General features: G+C 43.5%; 1 protein-coding gene across 8 annotated transcripts in view; it reads right to left on the bottom strand.

Annotated features, from left to right (window-relative positions):
* Positions 1–2,242: 2,242 nt before the first annotated feature.
* The window catches only part of USP28 (ubiquitin specific peptidase 28), a 79,499-nt gene continuing 59,532 nt past the window's right edge, over positions 2,243–22,209 (bottom strand). For all 8 annotated transcript variants that reach the window (XM_029574057.1, XM_029574060.1, XM_029574062.1 and 5 more), the window contains 6 exons: positions 21,534–21,712; positions 14,633–14,711; positions 13,872–13,951; positions 12,466–12,589; positions 11,834–12,029; positions 2,243–5,320 (listed from right to left, as the gene is read on the bottom strand). In XM_029574057.1, the coding sequence (XP_029429917.1) occupies positions 5,145–5,320; positions 11,834–12,029; positions 12,466–12,589; positions 13,872–13,951; positions 14,633–14,711; positions 21,534–21,712 (834 nt within the window). In that variant the 3' untranslated portion in view covers positions 2,243–5,144. The remainder of the gene's footprint in view (positions 5,321–11,833; positions 12,030–12,465; positions 12,590–13,871; positions 13,952–14,632; positions 14,712–21,533; positions 21,713–22,209) is intronic.

Below are 22,209 nucleotides of genomic sequence, written 5' to 3'. Positions count from 1 at the left end.
GAGGAGAGTTCTATGTGACTCTAAATCTGGGGGAATCTCCCCTTCCTCAAGGAGGGAGCCACCCAAATCATCATCAGTGCCATCTTGATCCACATTAACCCAAACACTGCCAGGATGCACAACGCCACAGCCTTTGCCTGTGGCGACAAACACAGGAGAACTATGAGCATGTGATCCTGATCTAGAAGGTATTGCTGACTCAGGACGCCCCTATAGAAAGTAATCCCTGGAAAAATTCCACTCAGAAAAAGGAAGATGATTACATATCAGGCCCAAACCTGATGTCCTGAGCATGAGTCTCCCCTGAAGAGGACTCAGCCAGTGGATCAACCAAAGAAGGAGCCCTTGACCCACTCCCCTCAGATCAAGGGGATGGATCATCAGCAAAATCAGAAGGCGGCAAGTCTTCTTAGCATCCAGGCAGCTCTGACCCAGGCTTGTAGACAGCTCCAGCTGTTTTGCCCTTATGTGGCATGCAGCAGAAATAGCTAAGTGGGTTGACTTCTTTGGCATTGGCACCACGGTTAGCATATGCACAATAGCCATGCAGCGCTTAACTATGCGCACAGTTATGCGCTTAGCAAAACGCACTCAGATACGCACAGGAACATGCGCACTATATACACACACAATATATGCACAAAAATATGTGCACAACAGAGAACGCAGATTTGGTGCATAGGAAGGCGCGCTGGCACACGCAGTCCCACACAAAAAAACGTGAAGGAAACACAGCAGCCTACCACGCAACCTGTGAAGGAAACCTAGCCAAAAGGCTGCTCAACCCACCATGCCTGAGTTGCCTCCACACTTACAAAACTCCACAGAGACGTAAGCAGGAGATGCTGAACGCCAGTAGGAAGTAGCCTTACTAACTCCATTCATTCTTTTTTTTTTTTTTTTTTAAATGAAAACCTTTACTTGAGCTCAGCCCTCCCTGGCTGAGAACAGGAACAGGTTGCCAGCTAAGGGGGGAGAGGGCGAAAGCCTTTACCACTGAGCCTCTCAGCCTGCAACCACTAATTTTTTATTTTTTTTTAGTCAACGCCAGAACAAGGCTACCGGAATAAGGCTCTCAACTGAGTGAGGACCCAACGGTATCACTTCAGGAGGCAAGAGGTGCTCATCGATCTTCTGTTTTCCTCTTTTTCTCCTTTATTTATTACAGGCAATCCCTAGTAGGGAAATGCATGCTCCACCATCTGCTGGAGACTAAGAATACTGGCAGGCTGTCAGAGCAGGACTATAAATCAGAGACATCGGCTTCTTACTCTAACTCCATCTGCTGGCAGAGGTGCATAACCCACTGGTGGGCATTGGCCTGCCTGAATACAGAGGCACAAATTTTCTTTACTCATGTTCTAAAAATAAGTTAACCCTCCAATACATTAAGCTAATGGAATATTAATGCATCAGAAGTTTAAAAAAAAGTGCACCAACCCAAAAATGTGCACACAAAATGCTTAGCTTGCATAAAACTTGATTTATGCAATAAAAACATAAATGGTGCACAAAGCATATTCTCTATACAGAAAACCATGATTTGTTCACAATCATGTGAATAAATCCCAAGTACAGGACCCCCATATCATGAACATCAGGTTCAACCCCATAAACTCATTATCCACGAGAACATTTCTCCATCTCTGATGAGGAGTTAAATTTCCAGTGTTATGAAAACACGAGTTAAGCAACCTATGCACCTCTCTGCATTGGAGGATTGGGGGGGAGGGTCATAGCTAATGCCTTGATTACATGGGATTTGCACAGAGGAGTGCTAACCTGTGCACACATTTTTTGTGTGCTAAGTTCCTTGTTAGATCATGATCAAACTGAGTGTTAACTTGTGCGCTCAACTAAGCCCACCTTATTGCACTGAGACCTGAGGAAGCCACGAAAACGGTCAGGAAGAGGTACTATACACTCTTCCACCACTAGATGTCATTCTTGCTTCACACGAGGTCAGCAATACACACACACACACAACAGCCCAAGAGTTTCACAGCTCCAGGAAGAAGGGCTATTAAATATTACTGACTTCTTTCCCTGGGTTGCCAGCCTATTCAGGGAATAAAAGGAAAAACAATGTGCATTCTTCAGTGTCCTAAATATGAAGAGCAATTTCATTTGCGTCCTTTGTCTTCATCATGACACACGTGCACTGGTTATTTGGTAAACGAAATAATGATCAGAGCCAGTGCAAACTAAAAAAAAAAAAAATAGATCACTACCGCACACTAAATAAAAACATAAATACTTTTATTGCGCTTTTAAAAATAACTGCAAAAGTAACAAGGAGCAATTTGTCATTCATTCCCTAAGTGTTTGGTTTCAGCAGTTTGGCCTAATTAACTCATACAAAACTCAGCTGGCCCTCGAAAATCCCAAACTGGAGCTGTATTTTTTTTTTATTTTTTTTTTTGAGGGTCCAAAATATGGTTCTATAAAGGGATACACAAAATGTCATTCCCCCTCCGCCTCCTCCTCCCCCCACCCCGCTTGTTAATGCTGAACAACTGTTTCTGGCACCCGTACCCAGATATTACAATCCACAATCAGCAAAGGAAGAAACATATCCAAGTTCCAAGTAAAAATGGTTTTTTGTCATTAAGTTTTTCCTCTCCCCCCCCCCAACACTAGCAAGCAGAGAAGTATAATTACAATGTCATAATGCACAGAAGCTTTAAAGCCCTGTTGTTCTTTCACAACTTAGCTCTAATTGTTCTGACTTTCTATTTTTTGCTACACATAAGAGCACAGGCTAAACTGTTCTTCTCTCCCCCCCCCCCTTCCATTATGCCAACAGAAACGGTGGCCAACTCTGCAGCCGACTTTCTGCTGAGGCAGAATCACGCAGCTGCATGCAAGACAGTCAGGAAAACACACCCCCACAGGCTATAAATTCTCTCCATTACCGATTCAATCTTTTGTCAAGCCTTTGGCAAGGCAAGCCACAGATAATCTTTCCGCAGCACGGCAATTACAAACATGGTGGGCACTTTTTTTTTTTTTTTGGGTGCAGGGAAGTTGGCTTTCAGCAGAAATGCCTGCGGCCCTGGTGATATCTCCTCTCGCTGCGACAAAATGAGCAGCAGTGACCAGAAGGCCTCCATCCCCAAGCTTCACATTATATGCGGGTGTGATATTTTATTATTTATTTATTTTATTGTTATTATTATTATTATTATTATTTTATTTTTATTTTTTTAACAAGTAGGCACAACTAACTCCTGGTTCTGGCATGCACTAGCTGAATTTCATTAGGTGCGTGCAGCTGCCATAAGTATTTAAGCTCACTTATAATCCCTTTAGAAGTCTGACATATGCCCAAAAGCCATGGAAACTGGAGTGTGACACCAAAAACAAGGTATTTAACCTTATTCATTCCATGTCCTGGAGGTCTGTACACAGAAAAGAGCAGTTCTGTGTACCCGAGGCACAATTCAAGCCTGAAACCAAAATCAGAGTACAGGGAACCATTTTATTTGCCAGCCACCATGTTTGTTTTCCTATAGAGGACCAATGCCAGAATTCTACCCTGCCTCAGGATAAACTGATTTGAGCTATAAAGCCTGAGCTAGATGGAAGTGAAGCAAGGCATTACAAAAAATGGGGCAAGTAGCCAGTTAACCCTGGATGAAGGTCCCTGGTGCCACAGCTGCAGCTGGAAACTGCAGGGCAAAAACAAGGAAAAAAACCCCAAACTATTCTGCAGCCATATTTATTGGAGGAAAGTGACAGAAAAAGGGTCAGAATGTCCTCCTTTACCTCCTGCTGTCATACAATGGACTGACAACTACAATTAACCATTTCTAACCTAATAAAATAAGTGGGCGCAGGCTTGTATCTTTCTGCCCCTTTGTGGGCCAGTGTCTCTCCTTTGAGCCTGCCCTGTTTTCCGTAAATCGAGTTAAGTCATTCAGAGTCTTGCCAGTGCGCCACCATGGTTGGTGGCCTGGGTTATCCAGCAATGACGGCATGCTCTGACCCCAGCATGTTCCCTTATAATGAGGAAGGAACAGGTACTGTATCATCAGAACCTTGGAACCAGCTCCAAAGAAGGTCTACTTTCATTTTGAAACATTATTTGGAAGAGAACTGTAAAGGAACTTTTTGGGGGTTTTTTTTCGGTAAGCATCTGATCAAACATTGGCCAATCAGGGAGTGTAACCGCTTCACCCAGGAATATAAAGAGCTGTGCGACCCAGGCAGCAGAATTCTAGAGGTGGCAGAGTTCCGAGGGTTGCCAAATACTGTGGCGGATCCGGACTACAGCACCCGGTCACTTGCCCCATTATATATGTTGCATTTCCGTCCCATTGACAGAAGCACAGTTTTGGTGGTTTGGGAAACATTGAGGAGGTTCTTGATAGTATCAGCCCAGCTCACATTAAGACTGAGCTATTGAAATACGAATTTGGGCTCTTGCTCCCAAGGTCACCTTGGACCTTCCCAGGAAGGATGGGAGATTGTAGCAATGACCACACCTAGAAGTGGCCTAACCCTATATATATATATATATATATATATATATATATATACACATATATATATTTTTTTTATAGCACTGGTTGAACTGCACTATGATTCCATTTTCTAATTGAAATTTCTGTAGTTCCTATGAACAAAAAAAAAACACCTGCTCATACAAAATACTAAGCAATGTTAAGAGCCACTGGTGATCATCTTTGGCACTTTTTCAAAGCACATAAAGTAGCACCTGTTGGACAGACTAGCCACAAGAGGACAGCATTCCTTTACTAAAAGGCAAACATTAAAGCTGCCAGGTGTTCAAGATAAACTCTGTACTGCGCAAAAACATTACAGGATGGCTGCTAACTCTTGTTCATGTAATCATTTTCCTCCGTCTGTTCAACTAACTTTACTTCCAGCTACTAGTAGTTCCTGAGGGGGCTTTACAAAAAAAAGGAGACTAATTTTACACACAAGACGCTGTAGGTTCAAGTTTTGTGTCTTTCAGTACAGTGGTTCTTGCCTTTTGCAGTAAAATGGCTTTCACGATTTTTTTTTTTAAAGTGCACTGCTGCTATTTATATTCTATACAGAAATGGTCTGTATGGTTTCTGCTTTCTCACAGAGGTGCAGGGGGAGGGAACACAGCGGGGAAAGCCTCTGCCCCAGGCTCATTTTACAGTAACAGCAGAAACTCCATGAATGGATTCCATAACGGCTGCAAAGCGGCTGCAGAGATCGTAGGGCGAGTGGGGTCGGATCCTGGGGGGTTCCTTCAGAACTATGATCTCTGCGGAGCAGTCCAGAAGCCGTGGCAGGAACTCCCCCAGCTTCAGCCGCAGATTCTCTGGAGAAGAAGGAAATAAAATCAAATAAATGCAAGCAAATCAAAACAGTTAAAACTGCAAAAAAAAAAAAAAACCCCAGCAAATAACCAATGTGAAAGGAACATACCAGGTCGAGGAGTTGCCCAAGGTTTTTATGGTACTTATGAATGAATAAAGGCCAGACATGTAGTCCCGCCATGCATAAAGGAAGAAGTTATCAAAGTGTATATAACTGCACGAAAAATTTCCCATACACAATGTGAAAGACCGTGCTGGATTGCTCCCACACCCCTTTCTCTACGATGCCTCAGGCTCATAAATGGGAGAAAGGGAGAAGTGTTTCCATACCCCTTCAATCCATGGTTTCTGAGCAAAGATAGCCAACTATAGGGGGGAGGGCATCACCCTAGTGCCAACAGTTATGGCAAGTGCTGTGCCATGTATTCCAGCCACTGTGCACTAATGCTGTCAGTGTATCATGTACAGATTTCATAGTCTCCTGTAATAAAATAGAGCTTTGCAGCTCAGTACACAGATGGGTTTTTCTTTCTGTGCAAGAACAAAATGTGTGAACTGGTTCTTTCACCCAGCACATGATCCATTATTACAGATTGAAATTGAGCTGCAAATTATTGTATAAAATCCCCAAACCCCATCTATCCATTCAACGCTAGAATAGGAACATCTTCATTGTATAATGACTATTCCTCATTACTGATTTGCATCCTATCCAGCACCGGTAGAAAGCCTTTGTGTGCGTTTCATTGCTCTGTGTACCAGCTTTCCTGACAGCTCATTAATCTGGGGGGTTCTCAGGCTCTCTGGGAGGACGTGTATTCTAATGTGCCATAAACTTAAATCGTAATGTTTTAATCAGAAGAAAAAAAAAATGCAGTCTATAAATATGCAGAAATGTTAAAACTGACAAGGCTTATTACTGCATCAACGACCTGTACAGCATAAACTAGAAGAGAAAGAGGGGATCTGAAAGTCAAACAGGGGAAAAAAAATAAGCTTTGAAGGTTTTTATTCTAGCAATTTAGTGCTGTGGACTCCAATATTGTTCATTTAGAACAGCTGTTGGAGGAGAGTGATGGCAACAGAAAACCAATAAATATATTACAAAGAAGGTAAAAAACTGATAGTATAATTAATATTTACTAGTGAAATAAAAACAAACATGAGAAATAAATAAATATACAGTTGTGCTCATAAGTTTTCATACCCCTGGCAGAATTTGTGAGATGTGTAGCATTTTAAGAAAACACGAGAGATCAGACAGAACATGTCTGTTATTTTTAAAGTGATTCAAATTAAACTATTATATATCACAGAATAGCATAATCATTAAACAAACCATAGCAATAAGGGAAATAATAAAATAATCCTGTTCAAAAGTTTGATTACCATTATCATCATGTATTGCCCCCTTTTGCGTCAATGACGGCTTGCAGTCTTTTGTGATAGTTGTGAATGAGACCCTTTGTTTTCTCATATGGTAAAGCTGCCCATTCCTCTTGGCAAAAAAAGCCTCCAGATCCTGTAAATTCTTTGGTTGTCTAGTATGAACTGCATGTTTGAGTTCTCCCCAAAATGGCTCAATGATGTTGAGGTCAGGAGAGTATGATGGCCACTCCAGGACTTTCACGTTCTGCTGCAGCCACTGAAGGATTGACTTGGCCTTTTGTTTCGGATCATTGTCATGTTGGAAAGTCCAAGTGTGCTCCACGCGCAGCTTCCCGGCTAATGAAGGCAAATTCTCCTTCAATATTTTTTGATAAGATGCTGCATTCATCCTGCCATCGATTTTGACTAAAGTCCCTGTGCCATTATAGCTCACACCTTCAAAACAGCAGAGATCTACCTCCATGCTTCATGGTAGGGATGGTGTGCTTCTCTTCATAGCATTTATGGTTGTGACCATAAAGTTCAATTTCTGTTTCATCACTCCAAATTATTTTGTTCCAGAAGTTTTCAGGCTTCTCTAGGTACTGTCTGGCATATTGTAAGTGAGCTATTTTGTGACATAGGTGCAGCAATGGTTTTTTTTCTGGCAACTCAATTCAAGTATCTCCTTATTGTGTATGCTGAAACACCCACACCATTTTGTTTCAGAGAAGCCTGTATTTCAGCAGAAGTTGCTTGTGGATTTTTCTTTGCATCCCGACAAATTTTCCTGGCAGTTGTGTCCAAAATCTTTCTTGGTCTACCTTAGTATTAACAGAACCATAATTTTCCACTTCTTGATCAGAGTTTGAACAGTACTGATTGGCATCTTCAAATATTTGGATATCTTTTTAGATCCTTTTCCTGATTTATAAAGTTGAACTACTTTTGCTCACAGATCCTTTGATAGTTCTTTTGCTTTCCCCATGCTTCAGTAACCAAAGTCAGTGCAGCCCTGGAGGAAATGCACAAGAGTTTCTCAAGAGCCAAGAAACTCACTGACTATTTATACATAGTCACTATTTACAATCAAAACAAGGCACAGGTGAGGATACCTACCCTTCATTGCCATCTCAACCTGTGTGTGTGTCATCTTGAGTGTATATTATCAACCCAAACATTCAAGGGTATGTAAACTTTTGAACAGGAGCCATTTTATTATTTCCTTATTGCAATGGTTTATTTAATGATAGTGCTATTCTGTGATGCATAATAGTTTTAATTTGAAACATTAAAAATAAGATGTGTTTTGTCTGATCACTTATATTTTTCTAAAATGCTATACATCTTACAAATTCTGCCAGTGGTACTTATGAGCACAACTATATCTATCTTTCTGTCTATCTCTATCTAAATTTCTATATATATAAATAAAATTTAAAAAGGGGAAGAGTAGCTCTAAAAATCTGACATAGCCACGTTTCGGCAAAATATGCCCACATCATGGATTAAAATCTATGGACAATAAAAATAAAATGTATCAAATAGTATAATAAAAAACACAATATAAATAATTAATAAAAAATAAATACATTAATTTCAACGAGTGTCTGTTAAAGTGATCACATCTATGTGCTATGTACATAGAAAATCAGAGACACAGTAAATCCTGGGGGTAAGAGTTAATCATCCTCAGTGGTCAAAGACCACTTTTAATAGTGGCCACCCATCCATTCTGGGTCCTACAAGGGTAATCACTAAGTTTATCACTGGGAATTTCTTGCATAAAAAAAGAAGCTGGCATCTATTTGGCAGGATCTGGTTTTCTTTACAGCAAATGCATAGGTAAGTACAACAGCAAAGAGACTTACTGCAGTAGTGGCAATATATGTTCTCTAACCCCATTTAATGCTACTAGACACCATATATTGCCATATAACTATATATATCATATATTGCCACAACTGCAGCAAGTCTCTCTGCTGCTATACTTACCCATGTCTATGCTGTAAAGAAAATCAGATCCTATATGCTCTTTTCCCCCTTTAATATATACCTGTATCTATATATCTATATGTAGTCAAGAGTATTACCATAAATATTACCTACATATTATTAAATATCCAATTTTATTTTATTACAATTAAAGTCATACATGTTTCAGTGTTAAAAAAAAAAAAAAAAAGTAGCCACCAAAAAACCTCGATTAGCCATGGTCTATCATACTTCGTTCCCACAATGATTCCCACACCACTAACATCATGAGCTCAACACACTCACCATACACTGCTATATTAAAATTATATACACAATACTGTGTTGTATAGAAAAATCATCAGTAGCACTATGCGGATAATTACCCAGTATCAAACATATTATACATTACTAAAGTCAATAACATGCTGTCTTATACATGACATCACAGGTTTTAAAGCAAGGTTTTGTTACTTAGCAGCAGTCCTGTTCCATAGTTTAATCACATTCTTAACTCCTCAATCCATTTGTAAAGTGGTAGCAGTCCCATTCCATAGGATTTAATCAGATTCTTAGCAATTAAGTCCCAATCCCTTTGTTACCTGGTACACGTACACACACTAGCAAAAATTGCCCGGTCCGTGCATCTGCTTCCTTGTGTATGCGCATGCGTGCATTTGGGGGAGCCTGTGCCAATCTGCTTGCGCGTGCGGGAGTTTGTGTGCACTTGTGCACACCTATCAGAGTGTACCTATGCCTGCCTGTCTCTGAATATGGGAGCAAGAGACAGGGTATTGCAATGTGACTGACACGACTGACCAACCCACCTAAACCTTTTATGTAGAATATATGTTTGCTTTTATTTCACCATTTATTAAATATTTATACTGTCAGTGCTTTTTTACCCTCTTTATATTACATTTATTTGTTTTCTGTTACCACCACTCTTCTCCAACAGTTCTTCCTTCTGTTATTGGCTTTTTGCTTCTCCCCTTTGGGCAGGGCTGGAGGCACCACTAGGCGAGCTAGGCCTGTGCCTAGGGTGCTGAGACTTAGGGGGCGCCGCAGCAGGCAGCAGAATTTTGAAAGGGCAAAAAGTGCCCTTTCAAAATTCTGCCAGCCCCGACTCGCCCTGCCTCCCCCCACAAGTGCCACCCTCCCGACGCCCCCCCTGGTGGTCCAGCGGAGGGCACGGGAGCGATCTGCCGCTCCGGGGGCCTCGGCTGCCACTAAGCAAAATGGTGCCGGTGACCTTTAGCCCCTAGCAACACCAGAATTTGAAAATATCTTTTAGTATGATGAGCTGTAAGGGAAACATCCAAGCTCCATTGTTTGGGGGAATTTCAGTGGATGCACAGAGTTACAGAACTGGAGGTGCAGGATTTGTAGTGACATTCTGTCCCTTCCTATATATTCCAGACTTCACCCTCATAGCCCTATAGAATTAGTTGAATGAGGCTATCAAATAATTTTATAGTGTGAAATAGGCCAGGTTTTTTAAATTATGCAGAAGACCCTTTGGACTTTTTTTTTTTTTTTTTATTAACCCTTTTTTTTTTTATAACCAATTTTAAAGCAGGATCCATGCTATACAGGTGGGTGTGATGAAGAAATGTCAATTTGGCTCCCCCCCCCCCCCGCCAACAATTCTTCTGTCTAGAGACTCCACTGATTTTCTGTGACCTTAAGCATTAGTACAAGAAGGATTAAGGGGGGGATGCTGGAGAGGCTCACAAATGCATTGGCCCCCGGGCGCCGGAGACCCTTGGTGCGCCACTGGGTGCGAGCCATATGGGGCCACAAGTGGTGGCAAAGGGGAGTGGAGATTTGGCGGGCCACGAGCAGTGTCCAACCTGCTCGTGACCCAGAAAACCACACAGTCGGCGAGCGTGATCAAGAATGAGGTAAGAGTCGGGGCTGAGACCGGGAGGTGGCAGCGCGACCGGGGGCCCGCAAGGGAGAAGGCTCGCCTAGGGCGCCAAATCCCCTTGCACCGGCCCTGCCTTTGTGTTGCATATTTAGAACAGCAACAGAAGAACGGTGTTATGCTCAGAGTACTAGGGTGTCCTTAATACAGAGTACTGCATACCTCATTTTAAGGGACAGTAATTATGTCCCTAATGCTCTATGTTTGGATAAATCAAGATCCAATAGAGAGAAAATGTGACAGAAAATCATTTTTCTATCTCAAATTCCCTTCAGTTTCCATCCTGGAAGTAATCTGGCCTATGATGTGCTTTGGGTTTAATTGGTTAACAATGCAAGCCAATATCCAACATAAGGCTGCCAATTTCACTACCTACCTACCTACGTGTTTAAAAGAACCTGGTGTGTAGTGGGGGAGGAAACCATCACAATTTTTCAGTCCTAAAAGCAGGAAGCTTGTGATGGCTGCCATCTTGCTTCTTTCCTGTTTAGCTGATTTGTCACTCCCTCTTTGATTGGTTCATTCAGGTCTAAAAGGAGACCACGGTGTTAATCCACAAACGACAAACTGTTTTAAAACCAAATTGATGGTACTTGTGTAGAGATGCCAGCTTTACTGGGCTGAGGTACATTCAGACATGCAAGGTTTTGGGACTACGAAGACCCCTTCGCTGGGCAAGGTACTGCTACTGAAAACAGTGCTACATTAGTCCCAGAAGCTTCCCTCAAACATTATTTTAGCCTTATAAAGGTACCATCTCCCTCTATCCAACTACTTCATTAATTCTCTTGTAATTCATTTTTTTTCGGGAACGTCTGTTTCCACTGAGAATTTGGGGGGTGGGGGAGAAGAGTAATGATCCAGCTACACAGGAAATTCAGAAGCAAGAGCAAGATGGTAATTTCCTAGCATTACCTACAAGTTATATCACAAAAAAAAAGTCAACAAATGTAACTGCATTTCCAGCTCTCCACATTTTGTCTGGTTTATCATCTAACTGGGTGCAGTCATACAAACCTTCACTTGCATTGTTCAATTTCTCCTTGCTTTTTTATAAAAGTATTTCAGTTTCATAATACAATAGAGTATACAGCTGGACAGCCCTATGCACTCCCTTTGTAGGAGGCTCCACTGGAAGATGTGAACAGGCTGTCTGGTATCTGAGTGGCTGGCACTTGCTCCAGGACCTATTGAGCTGGCTGAAGCACATAGACTGTGAGCGCTGTCAGCAGCTCCAGTCACTCACCATCAATATCCTGCCCCAGGTAGGAGCACCAACAGCTCCTTATGACCTCGATGGCTTCCAGGTCCTCCTTGGAGATGTCATTGTTGATAATTAGGTGCATGCAAGGAATAACCAATTCGTTCATGATGCTGACCCCTTCTGCTACACTCGCTTCTTGGCTGCTTTCGAACAAAGACGCTGCAGTGTCATTTAGCTCCTGAGTGCAAGCAATGGGAAGAAATGTTAACAAGAAAACATTCATTTAAACCAAAGACCCTCTAGGGCTTTATTCGCTGAGGATTCTTCCCCTACTGGCTAAAAAAAACCAGAAGAAAACCTTTTTGTGAATGGGTCCACAGGGGGTTCCTGCCACTTTCTGCCTATAAGAAACATCCCTGGTGACAAAGAGACCAGAGCCATTAAAGAAAAAATGAAACATATAGATTCCTATCGGACCAGCCCTAGAAACAAATACCACCCCTTGCACTGAGTCTACTGTATGATTGCACAGTGGATTCCTCTTGAGTGCATATCCCAGAAAATATACTTTTACCAATGACAGCAAAACTGTCAATGTTAGATGGCAGCCTGCCAAGAGCATGAAATTTCTTCTGTGGGATCAATTAATTTTTAAAGGACTTCTAAATACGAACCAACAGGCATTTCCTTCTGTATAATGCGATCAGAGACTCCTCCACACCTCTGCTCATGCCTTTCACCAGCAGGGTGGTGTTATTCTGGTATGCATAAACCAGGTAAGTGAGAGCTTCCTGGCACCTTTAAAGAGAAAAGAACAAGTTGGGTTTTTTTTTTAATTTTAGCAGCACAAATACATTCCTGACAAAGAAAATTTAAGAAAAAGCAAAAAAAAAAAAAAAAAGGCCCTGCAAAAAAGAGTTTAAAGTTATGAAAGATTTTAGAAACAGATTTTTTGATAAAAAAATAAAAATCAGTTTCTACAATACTGCTTGAGAATTATTTGACGAGCATGAGGGAAAAGCAATTTTCAAAGATTAACGGGGGATTCTATGCCATTAGAAAGAAAGGATCTTCGAGTTACCGGATGGCTGACTGCCCGCTCCCAGAGCCAAATTGGTTTCAAAATCCCACTAAAACAATTATAGGAGACTAGGAAAATAATAATCAAAAAATATTCAAAATTACTGGGAAACAGCACAGAAATCAAGAGGAAACCATGAAACTATCATGGTTTCCATGACAATTATGCTTATAGCAATCTCAACTAGTTCATTACACCCTAAGCATGAAAAATTATATATACTGGGGGACAATATTCAAAGGGATTTAGGACACCTCTTTGAAAACGTCCCTCCATTCTCCTCGCCAATGTGAGTAAAAGTACACAGCATATGCACCCATGTGAGAAAAGGAACGGGGACAGGTTGGGGCTGTCAAAATACACATAGTGGTTTCATTTTGTGCGTTGGAGGCCAGTTTCACTATTGCCTTTATTGTAAATACAGTTTCCTATAATCATTTTACTTCTTCTCTATTTTAATTTTTAAATCACAGCACTTCCAAAAGTAGGATTTTGAAAATTGCAGTTGCTCCTTTCCATCATGAGGAATGCAAGCAGAGATCTCCTTCCTTAAGGAGCATGGTATGTGTATGTTATAGGAATGTGATGCCTTGATAGATCAGTTGTATGGACACGTGCTGTCAAGTCTGATGCCCTTCAAATCTGTTCCTGGGAGCAGTGAATCTAGGAATACTGCTGGTCCAGAACAGATGGTGTTTGGGAAACAAAGGTACAGGTGCAGCTATAGCTATAAGAGAGCTCTTTAGGTTTGCCATGGAGAGCAGGATGACTACCCTTGTGGACATTGCCTTGTGATCTGAGGTCACATGGGAAAGCAGCAGCCAGCAGGCGGAAAATCAGAGCCCGGTACCATCACTACCTATCCCCACCAGCCACAAAAAAAAAACCTTAAGAAAGGAGTACAGGGATAAGCGCAGGTCTCATTTAGGCCAGGAGCAAAAGCAACTCTCAGTGGAAAAAAAGAACAAAGTGAACAAACATACATTAGCTCTCACGTACTTGCCATTCTGATAGAGTTCAAGTCCAGTGAGAAGGTACACAGACACCTTCCGGAACAGGCTGTAGTCTTCATGCCATTTCTGTTTTTAGCGGAAAACATTCCCCAGGAAAGAAAACGTGCTGGTTACTAAAATGACCGTGCACAACTAGCCCCATCGAATGATAGCATTAAATATGAACACTGAACCACCTCTCCTGTACAACTCTCTGTTCTCTGACCTGACATGTTTCATCAGAGATCAGCACCCTCCTACTTGATTGCTAGAGGTCCAGGTTTCTGTGCTGAGCTGCTGGCATTAGGAGAACTATTCATATCTATAGGAGACCACTTTATCCCACAGGGGAATGAAACTGAGCCCAGTGTTTTGACTAATATGCAAGTGTCTTAAGCTGGAGTTGGAATATTACATGGAAAATATATGCAATGGGTGTGCAACTGATATAGCCTGGGTCGGCAACTATGTTCTTTGCACAAAGAACATTACCATTTCAGCTCTCCCCTCTTCTAGAAAACTAAATTCTACTTCACATGTTGATCAAATACTTGGCTTCCTGTTTTCTCTAACCTGTTATTCAGCTTAGCAGACCAAGAGAGGTGGCAAAGGAGTGGGGAAACCAAGAGGAAGTTGTAAATTCATGTTGGAGATTATCTTCTTGTCTGGTCAGAATTATCTAAATATCTGGTTTAGAAATCTTGCACTAGAAATAAAAGTGAATGCTCTAACAGTCCCATCATGAGCAGGTGCCTGTTAACCTGTTACCTTGTAGTCCTCCATGTCCATATCATCTGGGCCAATCTCTCGCAGCTTTGCCCGAGCCACCTTCATAATGCTGATCGACCTGGCAAGTATAGAAACAAGCACATCGGTTCAACTGCGCCATCTTATGAACAAAGCAGTGCAGCAAGAATACACATCTTCTCACTGATTGCCCTAGTGGAAACATTCCTTAGACCAGTGGTTCTCAACCGGTGTGTCGCGACACACCAGTGTGTCGCCAAGCACCAGCAGGTGTGTCGCGGCTCCCGGTATTCCACTGCCCCGCTTGTGCTGCCCTTTTCCCCAGGGGCAGGGCTGAAGAATGGAGAGACGCTGTGTGCCGCTGCCGGCGGTTGAAGAGCAGAGAGACCTGCGCGCCGACGCCAGCGGGGCCGAAGAATGAAGAGACGCTGCGCGCCGCCAGCAGCGGCTGAAGAGTGGAGAGACCTGCGCGCCGATGCCGGCGAGGCCGAAGGAGGAAGAGACGCTGCATGCGCCAGTGGCGGCTGAAGAGTGGAGAGACCTGCGCGCTGATGCCGGCGGGGCCGAAGGAGGAAGAGACGCTGCGCGCTGCCGCCGACGGGGCCGAAGAACGAGGAGACGCTGTGCGCCGCTGCCGGCAGCTGAAGAGTGGAGAGACCCTGTGCACCGCGGGAGGTCAGGCCAGAGGCGGCTGAGAAGTGGAGGCCAGTCTTATTGGGCCAAACAATGAGAAGAGGCTTCATGTGAGCTTGTGTGTGTGGTAGAATGGGTGCCTGGGTGCATGAGTGAGAGCTTGTGTGTGTGTGTGGTAGAATGGGTGCATGAGTGAGAGCTTGTGTGTGTGTGTGGTAGAATGGGTGCATGAGTGAGAGCTTGTGTGTGTGTGTGTGGTAGAATGGGTGCCTGGGTGCATGAGTGAGAGAGCTTGTGTGTGTGGTGTAGAATGGGTGCCTGGGTGCATGAGTGAGAGCTTGTGTGTGTGTGGTAAATGGGTGCCTGGGTGCATGAGTGAGAGCTTGTGTGTGTGTGGTAGAATGGGTGCCTGGGTGCATGAGTGAGAGCTTGTATGTGTGTGGTAGAATGGGTGCCTGGGTGCATGAGTGAGAGTGTGTGTGTGTGGCAGAATGGGTGCATGAGTGAGAGCTTGTGTGTGTGTGTGTGTGTGTGGCAGAATGGGTGCATGAGTGAGAGCTTGTGTGTGTGTGTGTGTGTGGCAGAATGGGTGCATGAGTTAGAGCTTGTGTGTGTGTGTGTGTTGTAGAATGGGTGCCTGGGTGCATGAGTGAGAGCTTGTGTGTGTGTGTGTGGTAGAATGGGTGCCTGGGTGCATGAGTGAGAGCTTGTGTGTGTGTGTGGTAGAATGGGTGCATCAATGGCAGCTTTGTGTGTGTGTGTGTTAGAATGGGTGCCTGGGTGCATGAGTGGCAGCTTTTTGTGTGTATTAGAATGGGTGCCTGTGGTAGAATGGGTGCCTGGGTGGTGAGTGGCAGCTTTGTGTGTGTGTGTGGTAGAATGGGTGCCTGGGTGCATGAGTGAGAGCTTGTGTGTGTGTGTGTGGTACAATGGGTGCATGAGTGGCAGTGTGTGTGGTTGTAAGTGACAGAGTATGTGTGAGATTGCATGTAAGTGACAGAGCATGTGTGTGATTGAGAGAGACTGGTCAGGGAGGTGACTGGTGTGTGTGTGTGTGTGTGTGTGTGAGGAAGAGATACTAGTTAGGGAAGTTATTGGTCTGTGTGAGACAGAGACTGGTTGTGGGCCCTAAGGAAGAGGACTGTGAGGACATAGTTTCAGCAGCCACTGCTGCTTCTGGTGAGTGCTATTGGTCTGCAAGGGAAAGGAGTAGGAGAGTTGCTGGAGAGGGTAAGTAAAGGCAGCTTTTTAAGTTTATTTTTCTTGATTGACTGCCATTTTAATTATTGGGTATTATGTGATGTGTCTGCTGTTTGAAATATTTTGATATTTAGACTATTTTTATTAATTTTTATGAGTTTGTAATTGTTGGATGTTATTCTGTTCAGCTGTTTTGTAACATTTATTAGTATAGTTTTACAATTATTTCTAAGTGGGAATCTATATCAGCTTGGCTTGCTCTGTTTTCCCAATAGGAGGTGTATTAGTGTTTAGGTCCTGGTTAAATATTTGTAGTGGTAAATTATTGTCTTTTCATAAGGAGGGGTATTGTGCTTGTCAGTAAAGAGAGTTTGTTTTGCTTTTACTGAGATGTCATCAGATCCAGAATATCTTTTTTTGTATCGTGAGCTGTACGGGTAATGCCCTAGTTCTGCTCTGCACCCATTTTTGGGGGTCGATGTGGTTCCTGAGGATGCAGAATGTATATTTACATTTTGTCCCGTGACGGTCACATGTTCAGTGTGTCACGCACTTGAGAACCATCTGTCAGGTGTGTCCCAGCTGAAAAAAGGTTGAGAACCAATGCCTTAGACAGTGCTATGCTGAGCGACAATTTAACGTGATTTGCCACACCATATTATTCTATATGAAACAGAAGCCATTGTTCTTGTACAAAATCATGGCTCTGGGTTATGTTTAATACTGTTACAGCCTCATTACCAAATATAGTAAGCCTGAAGTAAATGCATAAACTGCTATTACACTATCTGATGGAACGTAAGAACATAAAAAATTGTCATACTGGGTTAGATCAAGGGTCCATCAAGCCCAGCATTCTGTTTCCAACAGTGGCCAATCCAGGCTACAAGTACCCAAACACTAAGTAGATCCAATGTAACTGCTGCCAGCAATAGCAGTGCCTATTCCCCAAGTCAACCCAATCAATAGCAATCAATGGAACTCTCCTCCAAGAACCTATCAAAATCTTTTTTAAACCCAGTTACACTAACTGCACTAACCACATCCTCTGGCAACAAGTTCTAGAGCTTAATTGTGCGTGGAGTGAAAAAGAATTTCTACGCATTGTCTGAGAATACTTGCCCCGAACGAGCAGAAGAAACGTCATCAAGGCCTTGTGCACTGCTCTGGTTTCTAGATGATCGATCAACCAAGCCACCTCCTCTGGCGAACACTGACCCTGTGCCAATTTCCTGAGGCAAATGCCCTTTGTCCAGAGAGGCTGGCATCTGTGGTTACAAGAACCCAGTCGGGCATTTCCAGATTCATTCCTTTTTCGAGATTGTGCCATGACAGCCACCACGAGACACTGGATCTGGCATCCTCTGGCAATGGTAATGGAAGCTGAAATTCCTCTGACAGCGGATTCCATCGGGACAACAGAGCCCCCTGTAGAGGCTGCATGTGATCAAAAGCCCTTGCCACTAAATTCAGTGTAGAAGCCATAGACTCCAGGACCTGCAGGGCACCGCCATGCTCTGCAACCGAAGAACCTGATTCTGCAGCTTAGGAAGTTAGGAACAGCTTCCCCCTTCGGGTATCGAAGAGCTCGCCCAGATACTCCAAGGATTGAGTCAGCTTCAGATGGCTCTTTGCAAGGTTTGTCACCCAGCCCAATGCCTCCAGAAGCTGGAGCACCTGCTAAACTAAGTGATCATACTCTACCTCTGACTTCCCTCGAATGAGCCAGTCATCTAGGTACAGGTGTACCAAGACACCCTCCTTCCTGAGAGCCGCCACCACTACTACCATCACCTTTGTGAATATGCGAGACACCAGCACTAACCCAAAGGGAAGAGCTAGAAACTGGAAATGTTATCCCAGAACCATGAATCTCAAAAACCGTTTATGCTCAGGTTGAATAGGGATATGAAGGTAGGCCTCTGACAGATTCAGGGACACTAAAAACTCCCCTTTGCGCACTGCCACAATCACTGTAAGAAGCATCTCCATCGAAACCTCAGCACCCGGAGGACAGCATTCACCTTCTGTAGATTGAGAATGGGTCGAAAGATCCCTTCCTTCTTTGGCACCATGAAGCACACTGAGTATCTGCTCTGCCCCTCTCTCCTAAGGGGGTACCAGAACAATGGTGTGTAGAAGTTGTAAACCCTGGAGAGTGTCCCGCACTGCCTCCCACTTGCTCCAGGAGACACAGCGGGAAACTACAAAGGCATCCCCTGAGAGGCCGAGAAAATTCTAAGGCATAACCGTCTCTTACCACCTCCAGGACCCACCGATCTGACAATATTCTGGTCCACTCCTCGTAAAAACGAGAGCTTCCCCCCTTCGATAGCCTCCTGAGAGGAGTGGACCCTCACACCTTCATTGTCTGACCTTACTTCTGCTCCCCTTGTAGGGACCCACTGTCCCTAGGGGACCTGCGCTGAATCTGAAAGGGCTGCTGTCTGCCCAAACTCTGTTTCTGTAAAGCTTGTGCAGGGGGCTCTGCCTGCTCGAAATCTCCTAGTCTCTCGAAAATGGGCTCGCGGAAGAAAGGACTTCTTAGGATCCTTCCCGTCTTCAGGCAACTTATCGCCTTTCGACTCTGCCAACTGCTTCACGAGTTTCTCCAAATCCTCCCCAAAGAGGAGCTTCCCCCTGAAAGAGAAGTTCGACAGCTGGGCCTTAGACCACACATCCGCCGACCAATTTCGCAGCCCCAAGAGCCTGTGTACCGCCACTGCTGAGACCATACTCTTGGCAGACGTCTGGACCATGTTGTACAGAGCATCATCCACATAGGTCATTCCTGCCTCTAAAAGGGCTGCCTGCGCCGCCTCAGATGTCATTCCTGAACGCTTGTCATGCGCCTTCCGCACCCAGGACAAACAAGCTCTCTGCATCAGACTTCTGCTCACCACTGCTCAAAGGGCCAAAGCTGAGACTTCAAAAAGCCGCTTGAGCAGAATCTTCAGTTTCCTATCCTGGAGATCCTTGACAGCCGCCGCTCCCATCACCAGGATGGTAGTCTTCTTAGTAACTGCCGAAATGGCTGCATCCGCATTGGGAATTCTCCATAACTCCAAGGTCTGTTCTAACAAGGGATATAATTTCCTCATAGCTCTCGTGATCTTCAGGCTCCCCTCAGGAGATTCCCACTCCCTATCCAGCAACTTCACCTGCTTTGGTAACGGAAAAATGGTAGGGGGTCCCCGAAATCCCTCCAGGAGCGGATTTACTCCTTAAGAACATAAAAAATTGCCATGCTGGGTCAGATCAAGGGTCCATCAAGCCCAGCATCCTGTTTCCAACAGAGGCCAAACCAGGCCACAAGAACCTGGCAATTACCCAAACACTAAGAAGATCCCATGCTACTGATGCAATTAATAGCAGTGGCTATTCCCTAAGTAAACTTGATTAATAGCCATTAGTGGACTTCTCCAAGAACTTATCCAAACCTTTTTTGAACCCAGCTACACTAACTGCACCAACCACATCCTCTGGCGGCAAATTCCAGAGCTTTATTGTGCGTTGAGTGAAAAAGAATTTCTCCGATTAGTCTTAAATATGCTACTTGCTAATGTCATGGAATGCCCCCTAGTCCTTCTATTATTTGAAAGTGTAAATAACCGATTCACATCTACTAGTTCAAGACCTCTCATGATCTATCATATCCCCCCTCAGCCGTCTCTTCTCCAAGCTAAACAGCCCTAACCTCTTCAGCCTTTCCTCATAGGGAAAGGCTGAAGAGACGCTTTATCATTTTGGTTGCCCTTCTCTGTATCTTCTCCATCGCAACTATATCTTTTTTGAGATTCGGCGACCAGAATTGTACAAAGTATTCAAGGTGTGGTCTCACCATGGATCGATATAGAGGCATTGTCATTTTCCATTTTATTAACTATTCCCTTCCTAATAATTCCTAACATTCTGTTTGCTTTTTTGACTGCTGCAGCACACTGAGCCGACGATTTTTAAGTATTATCCACTCTGATGCCTAGATCTTTTTCCTGGGTGGTAGCTGCTAATATGGAACCTAACATCGTGTAACTACAGCAAGGGATATTTTTCCATATATGCAACACCTTGCATTTGTCCACATTAAATTTCATCTGCCATTTGGATGCCCAATCTTTCAGTCTTGCAAGGTCCACCTGTAATGTATCACAATCCGCTTGTGATTTAACTACTCTGAATAATTTTGAATCATCCGCAAATTTGATAACCTCACTCGTCGTATTCCTTTCCAGATCATTTATATATATATTGAAAAGCACCGGTCCAAGTACAGATCCCTGAGGCACTCCACTGTTTACCCTTTTCCACTGAGAAAATTGACCATTTAATCCTACTCTCTGTTTCCTGTCTTTTAACCAGTTTGTAATCCACAAAAGGACATCGCCTCCTATCCCATGACTTTTTAGTTTTCTTAGAAGCCTCTCATGAGGGACTTTGTCAAACACCTTCTGAAAATCCAAATACACTACACCTACCGGTTCACCTTTATCCACATGTTTAACCCCTTCAAAAAAATGAAGCAGATTTGTTAGGCAAGACTTTCCTTGGGTAAATCCATGTTGACTGTGTTCCATTAAACCATATCTTTCCATATCCTCTGTGATTTTGATCTTTAGAATAGTTTCCACTATTTTTCCCGGCACTGAAGTCAGGTCAATGGAGTAAAACACACAGGTCACATCCCAGTGCAGCATTACTAAAGCCAATCTAACTCGTAACACTGTTTACAATGAAAAGGGACAAGGTTCCTTCTGTTACCAACAGCCATGAATATGTCCAGTCTACCCTTGCAAACCTCTGATGTCAAACTATCTGGCAAGCGTATTACCTTCTCTGTGAAAGATGTTTCCAGAGATTTAAGTACAAGTATCCAGAATGAGATTCAGGTTATGCCACTTGATTCAGGATTGAAAACAAGAAGCCTAAAAAACTGAGTGTAGAGAAGATGGATGGACAAAAGGAGGCAAAATGTCAGGCTATAAGAGAGGATGGATCCACGTATCAGGGCTCCTCTGGCACAGGCTTTAATAGGGTAACAACTGGATCACAATCATATAAGCCAAATAAATCTAGGCTCACAGGAACTCACCTTTCATCATAGCTGAGGTTTTTATCTGCAAACTGTTCCAGCAGTGTGCGCTCAATCACTCGTTCGGGAGCCTCATTCTGAAAGAAGAACACCAGTACATGCTGGAGACGTGGGTCACTGTGCGGTGTGGGCTCCTCTTGGGACAGCAAACGTAGTCGTGAGTACTCTTCATGGAATGCCTACCACGGTAGATACAACTATTTTAAATGCATGAACCATCTTGTTTTCATCATTCATCCAGCTGATTCAATTCCATCATTCTGAGAAACGTTCCTTAGGTGACCCCCCAGGGCCATTTTTACTTTGTTTTCTCACCACATTTAACTGCTGTTACACATATTTAAAAGATGACCTGGTGGAAGAAAAAAAAATTGTATCCTCTCTCCTCACATTACCAATAATCACCAGCTGTGGCTCGGGAGTAGAAATCTGGTTTCTTGCCCTGTGGCAGAGAAAGCGAAGTTGCTTACCTGAAACAAATGTTCTCCATGGACAGAAGAACAAACAGCCACACAGATGGGGTGATGTCATCTCACAGCACCGAGTCAGTCCTCTTCTCTCCTACTCCAAAATATTATTGTGCATTTCATCTGGGCATGCGCAGGAGTTCCCCACTCTGCTGTCACCATGTGACACACCTTCCCAATCCATTCTCTAGCTTTCTTCAGCCTCCTGG

The sequence above is a fragment of the Rhinatrema bivittatum genome, chromosome 12 (assembly GCF_901001135.1).
Source record: "Rhinatrema bivittatum chromosome 12, aRhiBiv1.1, whole genome shotgun sequence".
NCBI classification, from domain to species: Eukaryota; Metazoa; Chordata; class Amphibia; order Gymnophiona; family Rhinatrematidae; genus Rhinatrema; species Rhinatrema bivittatum.
Note: the sequence above shows the minus strand (reverse complement) of the source record. Positions and strands in the feature narration are given on the sequence as shown.